This window comes from Triturus cristatus, chromosome 3_2 (genome assembly GCF_964204655.1).
Source record: "Triturus cristatus chromosome 3_2, aTriCri1.1, whole genome shotgun sequence".
Classification (NCBI taxonomy): Eukaryota; Metazoa; Chordata; class Amphibia; order Caudata; family Salamandridae; genus Triturus; species Triturus cristatus.
In genome coordinates, this window is record NC_140584.1 from 471835783 (window position 1) to 471847957 (window position 12175).

A 12175-nucleotide genomic window follows, 5' to 3' on the forward strand; every position below is an offset into this window, starting at 1 on the left:
ACTTACCAGGACTTATAATACAATGTCTGGCATTGCTGACAAGTTGACATTTACCATGAATTGACTATTGATTAAATCACATTTGAATTTTTTTTTAGGATGTATGAATTTCAAATTTTACTGCAAACAAATATGGATGTAAATAAGTGGGACTGTTTCTTTAAAATCACATACAGCGATATCCACTCTGTCTTTAACAGTTCATCTGTAACAGAAATGTTAAGCTGCAACTTCCAAAATCAAGCACATTAGCCCCAATAGAAGGATTTACCTTTCAGGTGGCATCACAAAAGGTCTCCCATGTTGAGCCGTAAGTCTAAAATTGCCTTTGTTAATTAGTAGCAGTGTTGAGTTCAATATTGTTTTACTTCCAACTAGAGCAAGGATTTAGTATAAGGTTAGAGATACAAAATAAAACCTACAATCTTCAAATATACAAAATAAATACATGTTTTAAAACGCTACGTTTTTATTATTGGTAGAAAATGTTTGGGGGTGCGCGATTTACCTGCTACTCAGTGTGGTGGCATAGGAACTGAACACTATATGAAATAATTTAAAAAACATGTAACGACTTTCTAAACAGCCATTCAGGTGTCTGTTTGGGACAATCGCATAGCGCTGTACCCAAACATATAACCTTGAAATTGTTCATCAGACAACCAGGTTCCCTTTCATAATAAATTTCTGAGGAATTTAAAGATTTAAATTTATAAATATATAAAGTTTCTTCACACTGAAAGTATAAAAACGAATTTCAATACAGTCAACATACAGAAGTGATAAAGCAAAAAAGCTTAAGGAGTTTTGATATCAGAAATTAAGTCTATGCAGAATCCAAACACTTAAGGTATTCATGGTTTCCACTTCAGCTACCAACTTATACAGTCTGGCAATGAGTATAAAACATACGTCGTAATAAACAATGAGCAGGAGAAGCATGAGCAATTGTTTGCATTTACGCTAGGGAAAAATTGCAGATCAGTGACATTCAGATTGTATAAATATAATCGTTCAGGGCATTTCAAATCTGCTTCCACGATGACAAGGCATTAAATAGGCTTTACACTATAGTCAAGAATACAGAGCTGTAATTAGACTACGTTGTAGTGTTTTTAGAAATTGCCTCATTTGGAGTTTCATGCATCAATGTGTATTGTGGATCAGAGTGAGGAAGTGAGATACCTAAATTAAGTGAACACACCAACGTACATGAAACAATATGCTCTTGGCGCATAGTAAACAGGTAAATTATGGGGCAGGCTACCAATTACATTTAAGCAACAGAATGGTATTTTTTTTTCCAATAGCCTCAAAGCCAAACATTTGTATTTAAATTTCATCTTACCTGTTGCTTTACCCTTTCCCAAACTATACACCACTAACGTACTTTTTTTGTGTTGCTAGCAAAATATTATGTTGCGATAACACTAATAAAAGCCACTATTAAAGTTTTTTCTAGCATCGATGCAGCTGTATTTATTCAGTAAATAGTCAATTGTGTTTTGCTGACTTCAAATGACTGGTACCCTTCTTGCTTGGAATGAAAGCATATTTTTATACTTAAATCAGATGTAGCACACTGGACCAGGGTTACAAACATTTTTTTCATGCATAAGAGTCACTTAAATGCACAAAAGGTATAAGTTATGGGCAGAAATCCCTCATTCCTCTTTACAAAAACAGTATTTTCAGATATTTGGGTCAAAAAGTCAACGAACGACCAAGCCTAAAAATCTGAAAAGAAATTGGATTTTACATGGATAAGTGTCACTCTGCTTCCGATGTAAAAACTACCACCGGTATTGGAAGTGTATACTGAGAGTGAGGATTGATGTTTCCATTCTATTTGGATTTATTTCTACATGTTTGTCATAAAAGAGCAGATGGGGTGCAGAAGTTATCCCAAGACTTTCCCTGCCTGAAATTAAAAGCACATATGTTAATATATGCATGTCTAACATTTATTAATGTGAATTGTCCGACCCAAGGACAATCCTTTGAAGTATAAGGAATAGCATTGGAATATTTAATTAGGTATACATTTCCATGAATTCTCTTAGGGATGTCTATGAATCTACTAAAAGTTGCAGTGATACACTAATCATAGGTAACCATGGTATACAGATTCCAATTTCAGATGTGACAACAGGGCCCACCTTTCGTTTACATGTTTGCGGGAGTGGAACTTTCATTACTACAGTCAAATGAATGACCACTGGAAAGAATTAACTTTTTCTGAATAATATTGTTTTGGACAAGCTATGCAATTATGTTGAAGATGAGCACTTTATTTTTTACAGATGCATGTTATTTATTAAATATTAAGGCACCATAAGGTTATCTGCTATATTCTAAGTAACTTCATGACTAAACCCTAACAAGCGCACACAGCAAGTCCTCTTGGATGAAGTAATGGCCTCTCAATGTAAAGGTTACCCTAGCAATTCTGGAAAGAAATATGGCCTAGCTGATGGTCAGTAATATCTCACACAGCTAGGAACACATTGCCCGCACAAAAGAACCTTTCGCAGGTGAATCAAACGATGAACCAAAAGGGCACTAAGCACTCATGTATGTCTTCAAACATGAAATTATGCACTTAAAACATTCTGGCATAGGTACTGTTTTACTGCAGCAAATGCTATTCGTGCAGTGAAACCATACTGTGCTTCCCTGAAGCACAAATTGTTCACATTATGATTTGTCCTCCATGGTCCACTGTTGTTTAAATGAACAAGAAATGTTTTAAAAAATAAGATTAAACTGTTTATTGCAAAAAATAAAACTATACGTTTTCATTTAACCTGGCCTGTAATTATAAATACAACTGAACGGATAAATTAAGCTCATTAGGAAATTCAGTTAGCCAAGGAATTAAAAGTTGCTGTGGGATCTTGGGTAGAATAGCTGTTGTGCCCTAAATTTAATGCTAATTCACACAGATCCTGCAGAAAAAACAGAATTGTTATAAACGTATTATTAAAACATAATAAAAATCCCTTCATTTTTCGAAATTTATATCCGCTTTTGTTTTACCACAGACCATTACCTCATCACTGGAAAGAGATGAGTCATTAACAAGCATGATTGAAAGATTGCTGCAGACCACAGCGTTTTAACCAAAAAAAACTATATGTATTAAAAAGCATCCGAAGTTGATGCACCATGGGTTTTCAATTATAAAATTAGAATATGCGCTTTTTCATAGTCAATAAAAAAAATTCAACAGATCAGAATGATCCTAGGGTGAAGACAGGGGGACAAGTCGATAATCCATACTAAGTCCATACTTCAATGTTTTATAATAATAAAGAAGCAGGCATAGACTTTAGTTCAGATTCCTGTTCATCAAAACATAAATAAAGCAAAAGTCTAGAAAGAACTGGAATCCATCATTGTGTTTCCATGTAGGTAAAATTCTGGTCACTTTGGTGGTAACGTAAGTCAATAGTTTTTTGATTTTTTTCATTGAAGGTACTGTACCTCATAGGAAAAGGGAGCTTGGTATTCAGAAAGGCAGCATTAGAATAATGAATGTTTACCCTTCACAGGGTACAAGAGGATTTTGCATCAGTGTATACAATATTCAATCTGAATAGTGCCCATCTTTTCCATGTTGTGAAAGTGCATAGAGTTGGACACTGCACAGGCAGCAATAATCGTCTCACAGTATTAAGGCCTTTCAATGTTATAGTATGTGATGCATGTCAGTCTCAAGTCGGCTGTGTAGAGTGCATCCTCTCATATCGGGCATCACTCACATTAATGCCCTAGCATTTTCTATCCTCCACAAGCTGCCGTTCTTCCTCTTCATCTGCTTCTTCAATGACCTGTATTTCATCTGTTTGAGGTATGGACAAGTTGTCGCCCTGATGTTTACTAGTTTCAGCTTTGATTTTTTCTTCCTCCTCCATCACCTTCTTCCATACTTTATGATTTTCGCTTAGGTGATGCATTAACTGACAAAACATGCGTCTTCTGGCTTTCCTTCGTTGTGGTCCTGTAACATTAAAGAAATGACGTGTATAACTATATAACATTTAAATATTGTACACAATACATCGACAAATCAAATATTAAGACCAAAAAATTATAAACCAAGAAATAAAGAACAATAAAAGCCATACATGCCACTTACTATGAAAAAGAATCAAGGATAGAGACCACATTCTTTACAGGAGTTCAGAGACTATGCAAAGCAACAAGATTTGTTTTTTACTGTATTTATAGTTGGGAAGTGAACCCCATGTTGTTGAACAGTTCTGCCCTTGCGGTTTTCAAGATTTTTTTAAAATAATAAATGCTCTACTTTTTAATCTTAAATTAAATGAATTCATAACATCAGGAAAACAAATGCATAAGGAACGTGCGAATGCACAAGCCAAGAAACTTGCTGTTTAATGTTGCCTTGCTAAGCTACACGGTGGTAGCGGCACAAAGGTGAAACCCACTGTATCTGCATAGACAAAATCAGCAGCTAATACGAGATGGTTCAATTCGTTCAATATAACCTACTATGTGAGATCAAGACTAGATGGAAATTAGATGCAAACACACTTTTCCTCACACTCACTCCTTTATACGCTGAAGAATAAGTTACTTACCTTCGGTAACGCTTTTTCTGGTGTATACAGTATCTGCCTGTGGATTCCTCACCTTGTGAATATCCCCTGTGCCAGCAACATTCGGAAATTTTTGTAGCTCTCCACGCCGATGAGGACGACGTCACAATAGCATGGCTCAGCATTCGGCTCCGCTGACGTCACTGGAGCCATAAGAGGGCCTCGTCGGCGTGATATCAGTTCCGCCCTTTTTTTCTGTGCCTTCGAGGCACACGGACGAACTGGCAACAATATATATCACAGTACATAATATTCAATCCAACACACACAGTGTGAAGTCAATGCAGGAAAGCAAAAGAAACAACACACTTCCTTTGACAATAACAGACACATTTTGTAACATTATCACTATTGTAGGTATACAAGGGTGGACCACGGGGAGGAGGGTGGGTCAGTGAGGAATCCACAGGCAGATACTGTATCCACCAGAAAAAGCGTTACCGAAGGGAAGTAACTTGTTCTTCTGATGGATACATCTGCCAGTGGATTCCTCACCTTGTGAATAGATTCCCTCAGCAGTCCCCACTCCCTGAGGAGGGTGTCCACCATTCTATACCAAAAAGTCCTGAAGGACAGAACGTGCAAAGTGTCCGTCCCTCCTCACCTCGGTATCTAAGCAGTAATGCTTCGCGAAGTTGTGGAGGGAGGCCCAAGTTGCCGCTCTACAAATGTCCTCCATAGGAACACCTCCAGATATGGCAGATGTAGAAGACTTTGCCCTGGTAGAATGAGCTCTTATACCCTCTGGAGGTTCCTTACCGGCCAAAAAGAGTAACAGATCTTGATGCACAAGATAATTCATCTGGAAAGAGTGCGCTTGTGCACCGCTCTGCCTTTCCTGCAGCCAATGAAGCCCACGAAGAGCTGGTCATCCACTCGAAAGTCTTTAGTTCTATCGAGGTAAAAACTCACCGCCCTTTTAGGGTCCAAGTGCTGAAGCCGCTCCTCCTCCTTGGAAGGGTGAGGGGAGGATAGAAGGTAGGAAGGCTAATGGACTGCCCCAGATGGAAAGGAGTTACCACCTTAGGCAGAAAAGCAGCCCTTGTCCTGAGTACCATTCTTTCAGCATGAATAGTCAAGAACGGGGGTTTCGAACTCAGAGCTTGAAGCTCACTTACCCTCCTTGCCGAGGTAATGGCAATGAGAAAAACTGTTTTAAAAGACAATAGCCTTAAGGGACACTTGTGCAAAGGTTCAAAGGGAGAACCCATCAAGTAAGTTAAGACAAGATTTAAGTCCCATTGAGGCACAATAAATGGAGTGGGCGGAAATTTGTTGGTAAGGCCCTTAATGAACCGTAATTGGACCACCTACAGGAATAGATAGACTTGGTGGAATGACGCCTGGCAGACAAAATCACATCTACCACGTCAGACGGGAGAGAAAAAGAATTCAGGTTGCCTCGTTCAATCTCCAGGCATGAAGGTGTAAGCTCTGGAGGTGGGGGTGTAGAACCTGCCCCTGCGAGAGGAGGTCTGCCCTGAGAGGGAGACGGAGCAGAGGGCACGAGGAGAGGTGGAGAAGATCTGTATACCACACCCTTCTTGGCCAATCCGGGGCGATCAATATGACTTGGGCCCGGTCTTGGCGAATCTTCCTCAGAACCCGAGGAATCAAGGGTATGGGAGGAAACGCGTAAAGGAGATGTGAGTTCCATTTCAACTGAAACGCGTCCCCCAAAGCCCCCTGCATCGGATACTGGAGACTGCAGAATGACGGGCAGTGAGCGTTCTCGTGAGTGGCAAACAGGTCCACCCGAGGAGTTCCCCACGTCCGAAAGACGTGACGAACCACCTCCGGATGGAGCCTCCACGTGTGGTCGGCAGAGAACTGCCGACTGAGACTGTCTGCACGCACAGAACTCCGGAGAGATTTGCCATCAGACAAATCTGATGATTCTGAACCCAGGACCAGAGACACAGAGCCTCTCTGCAGAGACAATGCGACCCCACTCCTCCCTGCTTGTTGACATACCACATCGCGGTAGTGTTGCCCGTCAGGACTTGAACCGACTGACCGCGTAGGGAAGGGAGGAAGGCCTTGAGTGCCAAACGTATCGCCTGCAACTCCAAAAGGTTGATGTGAAGCAACCTTTCCTCTGGAGACCGAAGACCCTTGATCTCCAGATCCCCCAGATGCGCACCCCACCCTAAAGTGGATGCATCCGTTATCACTGTGGCCACCGATGGAGGTCGATGGAAGGGCTTTCCTTGAGACAGATTGCCCTCCAAGCTCCACCAAGACAGATCCGCTGCAGCTTCTCTGGAGATCCTCACAGACTCCCTGAGATCTCCGTTGTTTTGATACCACTGCCTGCAGAGGCATCACTGGAGCGCCCTCATGTGCCAGCGTGCATGGTTGACCAACAGAATGCAGGAAGCAAACAGACCGAGTAGAAGAAGGACCTTCAGGACTGGAACAACCGCTCCATTGTAAAACAATTTCCTGTATGTCGAGAATCCTTTGTGGAGGTGGGAAAGCTCGACACACAGTAGTGTCCAGTACCGTCCCTATGAACAGGTTGCGCTGAGAGGGCACCAGGTGAGATTTGGGCACGTTTATCGAGAAACCCAAGTTGTAACCTGCAGATGATGAAGCACCTTCTCTGGCGACTCCGCTTTGATCAGATGGGCTGCCACCACTGCCATCACCTTGGTGAAGACTCTAGGTGCAGTAGTAAGACCAAATAGGAGAACCGCAAACTGATAATGTTGCGACCCTACCGTAAAACGGAGATACTTCCTGTGCGACTCCAGGATCGGAATATGAAAATACGCATCCTGCAAGTCGATCGACACCATCCAGTCCTCCTGTTGCAGCGCTTGAGGAACCTGCGCAAGGGTGAGCATCTTGAACTTCTCCTGCTTCAAAAAGGTTCAAGATCCTGAGATCCAGGATTGGACGTAGCCTGCCATCCTTCTTGGGCATCAGGAAATACCAGGAGTATCATCCCTGACCCCTTTCCCGCTCTGGACCCACCTCTATTGCACCTTTTTTCAGTAATGTTCGGACTTCCTCCGGAAGGAGAAGAAGGTGGTCCTCCGAGCAAACACCTTGGCAAGGAGGGTAATTTGGAGGGAATACCCGAAAGGGAAGAGCATACCCATTTTCCACAAGATTTAGAACCCAAAGGTCTGTAGTGACCAATTTCCAATCTTGCAGAAAATGGGTAAGCCGACCCCCCACTGGACCAACATGATCCAGAATGGTGGATCTAGGGCTGCTTTGCAGTGGTAGGAGGGAGGGAGGGAGGGAGGAGGGCTGACTACCTCGTGGGCAACTTCTGTTTCTACCCCTGTAGGACTTATACAGGGTATTTTGCTGTTGCTGATGAGGCTGCCTGTAGGTCCGAAAGGACGACCTTCCAAAACCTCTGTACCTTCTGAATGAGGAACCTCTAGGCTGAGCCTGCAGGCCCAGAGACTTGGATGTGGCTTTGCTGTCCTTGAACCTCTCCAAGGCTGCATCTGCTTTCTTCCCAAACAGTCCAGAACCATCAAAGGGTAGATCCAGAAGTGTAGCCTGCACATCTGGAGAGAACTCCGATGACTTTAGTAAAGCACTTCTTCTAGTGGTAACCAAAGAGCCCATAATCCTAGCAACAGAGTCCGCAGTGTCCAAACCACTCTGTATAACCTGTTGTGTAGCAGCTTGAGTGTCCGACAAGACCTCATTAAAATTCTGCCTGTCCTCCTCTGACAATTTAGGAGCCAGCTGTTTTGCAGAATCCATCAGGGCGTGGATGTAACTGCCCAAAAGGCAGGTGGCATTTGTGGACTTCAAGGCCATACTTGCCAAGGAGAACACCTTCTTGGCCGACTGGTCAAGCTTTTTAGACTATCGCTACGAACTTGAGGAAAAGCTCCAGAAGACTGTTTCGAACATGCAGCTTGAACCACCAGACTCTCAGGAGTAGGATGGGAAGTTAGAAAGTCCGAATCTCCTGGAGCCGCCCTGTACCTCCTAGGAACAGATTTAGACACTGCCGGAGCCGAAAAGGGCTTGCACCAAACCTCCATAACTGGCTCAGTGATGGCATCGTTAAAAGGAAGCAAAGGTTCTACCACAGTGGAGGGGGCCTGAAGAACCTCCGTCTAGATGTTTGACTTAAATTCAGCAGTTGGGAGCTGCAAGTCCAAGAGCTCCGCTGCCTTCCTTCTAACTGTGTGGTAAGGAGCCACATCCTTAGAGGGAGCATCTGATGAAGGAGAAAGCTCCCATTCTGGGGACATATCAAGGTCACTTGCCTCCTTTAATTCTTCAATAAAGTCATCCAACTCCTGAAGTTCAACCTCTTCAATTTCCTCTGCCCGATACCTCTGTTCTTCCAAGATCCTCCACGCCTCCCACCTGGATCTCATCCTCGGAACCGGCGTTGGCGGCGCCACACATGACTCCGACGGAGCCGGAGTCGAACATGGATCCGGAGGCACAGCCTGAGTCGAACGAGGTCTAGCTGGAGCCGGAGAAGAAGGGAGCGGCGTTGACATTGGGAAATGCCAAGATGGCGCCCCTGAAAAGAATGGCATAAAGGGAGCCTGAGCATAGGCCTGAGGAACCCCCAAATTAAAGGCCATTGGGCCCATGGGACCCAAAGGTGCTCCAGAGGGGTACATTGCTCTTGAAAAGACACCATACATGACATTTAAATAATGCGATGGGTCTTGTCCCGGGCCAGGAAAGGGGGGGTAAGGCTCAGACTGAGGCATTACCGGACTCGGGACAATCGGCGCCGACGGTGGAGCCAATGGAGTCGACGACTCATCAGGAACCGGAGCCTCTTCCACCGGAGCTGGAGAATGCGTCGGCGATGGAGCCAGAGAACGCTCCGGATGTGGTACTTTAAAATTTGGGACCGCGTAGGAGGCAGGGCCCTACCCTGCCTATTCCGGTATCAGCGAACCGCGAATGGCCAATGCAGTATGTACAAGTGTTTTGCATAACGTTTTATCAATAAATGCACTTTGTATACGATATTACACATTGACTTCGTGGGTTCCATCTTGGAGCAGTGGCCATCTTATGGTTGCCCTCACATAGGCTACACATTAAGGACAAGTACAGGCCTTGAGAACACATGTGCCTTCCATTGACTTCTCTGTGACCTATGCGACTTGGCTCCACCGCCCCAGGTCAGTCCGGTCTCACGAGCTCCCCGTCCTACGGCCACCTGTGATTAGCATCAGGGTTTGACACACCATAAAGCCTTTTCATCCCACACAAGCCTCCGGCTAATCTCTTTCACACCTGACTCTTCCTGCTTTATGGCTTGTTTTACAAACAGGAGGTGCCCGTGTTTATTGGGGTCTGCTGATATCTGATGTGGGATCTGAGCCTCTCTGGGTAAATAATTGTGGGCTGGCTGAACTTGAATGTGGGATGGTCATCATGACTCTGCCTTTACGTTTGTAATGAATACATATGAATGACCATATCGTAAAACGAGGAATGTGTGCCTGAAGCATGATATTTTGTATATAAGGAGAAGGCCGTTTCTGTAAGTTTAAGCAGTCTCCTGAGAACATACATTGTGTTGTACTTCTCGGATACCTGTAATTGGTCTGCAGCCAATAAATACGATCTTTGACTTCACCGAGAAGACTCTGTGTTTCTGTGGGTCTGAAACGGGAAGAACTCGAAGTCTTAGGGTGTGTTCCCCTGCACCGCTGGGTTTTAAAAACCCAGTACTTCAGTTGGCGCTCAACGTTGGGCGATTTCAGCGGTACCGGTCCAAGCCAGAGGTTCGTGAGGAGCTTCGTGTGGAAATTCCGGAGGATGGCCGCCACTTCATCGACCCCTGCATGTCGACGTGGTCCGAAAGTCTTTTCTGCAAGGTTCTCCGCGTCCCGACGGCTACGAAGGACTGCTGCCCTGATTAATCGTCCTGTTTTGGACCCTTGACGATTTGGTAAAGCGAAACAATTGAGAGAGTCTTCTGGTGACGCCATCGATCATCGATACCTCTGTTAAGTATAAGTGGAGCGTCTCCCAGTTTGTTTGGTATCCTTCGGGAATTTGGTATCCTTCGGGATCGCTTTGATTTGGAACTTGCAAGTGCCAAAGGCAGAGGACTCGTGTATTCACGAGATTATCGTATTCGGTAATCCTTTGAAGTTTGAAACTAGACTAGTGAGCGAAGATGCCTGGTTCTAGTGTATTTGGAAGATTGTTTTGTTTGGGTTGTAAAAGGGATTCCCAATTAGAGGATTCGTGTCCGGTTCCTCCAATTGGAACTCCAACTTATGAGCTTTATGTAAAACATGGCGTGGGCCCCATTGCATATAATGAAGTATGGATCCGATACACCAGAAAGGACGGTGTTTTAAAATGGCCCCAAAATGGTAGTTTCGATACAGATATCTTAGATAATTTGGAAGTTAAATTATTTAAAAAGAAAGCCCGGCCGGCGATGTTTGATTCTTTCCCCCTATGGCGAAAGGAAGCCAAACAGAAGGAAATTAAGCTAGCGAAAAGGAATAAGAGAGAAAAAGGTATGTCAATGATGCAAGCAGCTGTGCAATTTAAAGATAATGAGGAGAAACAAATGAATGAGCAGTTACATAGACAGTGCAAACTAGGGATTGATAAATGTTACCCAGTTTTGTCACCCCTACCACAAGATGAGACAAAAGAGAAAGATTCCCTAATGTCCCATTTGCTAAGTTCGCCACCCCCGTATGCGCAAAATGCCACAGCACCTCCACAGCTCGTAAATGTGCAGCCTCCAGTTAATGTGCCGCAAGCCTTCCCACAGCCGCCAGCTCCTCCTCAGCTGGCTCCTATCCCTACAGCGCAGCCCTCTCAAGGGCTGCCAATTTCGTTACCTGTCTCCCCTGCGCTTCCTACGACTTTGCCTAGTACATCAGCTGCCTCCCTTGGCGCTCTTCCTAACACTGCCCCTGTATCTGCATCTGCACCCGCTTTTCTTCCCTCTGTCTTTCCCCCCGTTTTCGCCTCAACTTCTCCTTCAGCACAACAACGAATAGCTAATGTAGTTACTAGTTTAATGTCGCCTCTCTTTGGGTCGTCTAGTATGACCCCTGGTTTACAACGTAAGCAGTTGCGTAGTCAGCTGCCTAATCCTGAAGAGAAAGAGGTATTAGACCATATGGCACGTAGGTGGATTGTTTTTTCTTCACTCTATGATGTGGAGTCAGTTGTTAACGTTTTTCACCAATGGGACGCCCCAAAACAGAGGTATGTGTTTGAAAAAATGTGTGAACTCCTCTGTGAGGAATTGGAAGATCATGGTTCAAACTCAAACCCGCAGGAGTTGTGTCGAATGCGATTTGATTTTGGAACAGGTACAATTGTGGGTCCCGACGTAGATAAAGCAGTTGCGATTTTACTGTCCTTCAGGAATGATGATCGTCAACAATCATTGTTCGAACAGGAATTCCCTGTGGGGAAAAAGGGAAAAGTGCGACAATACCCTATGAGAGAAGTCCCTCCGGAATGGAAGGAGGCCGTTGCGGCTGATGCCGCTCGAGGTATTGCTGCTGCTCCAGCTCATTTTCAGCGTGTTTGGGTACATGTCCCATGAAAGCGTT

At 44.1% G+C, this 12175-nt stretch overlaps 1 protein-coding gene across 2 annotated transcripts in view; it reads right to left on the reverse strand.

The window, feature by feature from the left end:
- Positions 1-2756: 2756 nt before the first annotated feature.
- PDE3B (phosphodiesterase 3B) overlaps positions 2757-12175 on the reverse strand; it is a 1362481-nt gene continuing 1353062 nt past the window's right edge. For both annotated transcript variants that reach the window (XM_085648114.1, XM_085648115.1), the window contains one exon: positions 2757-4003. In XM_085648114.1, coding sequence (XP_085504240.1) covers positions 3774-4003 — 230 coding nt within the window. In that variant the 3' untranslated portion in view covers positions 2757-3773. The remainder of the gene's footprint in view (positions 4004-12175) is intronic.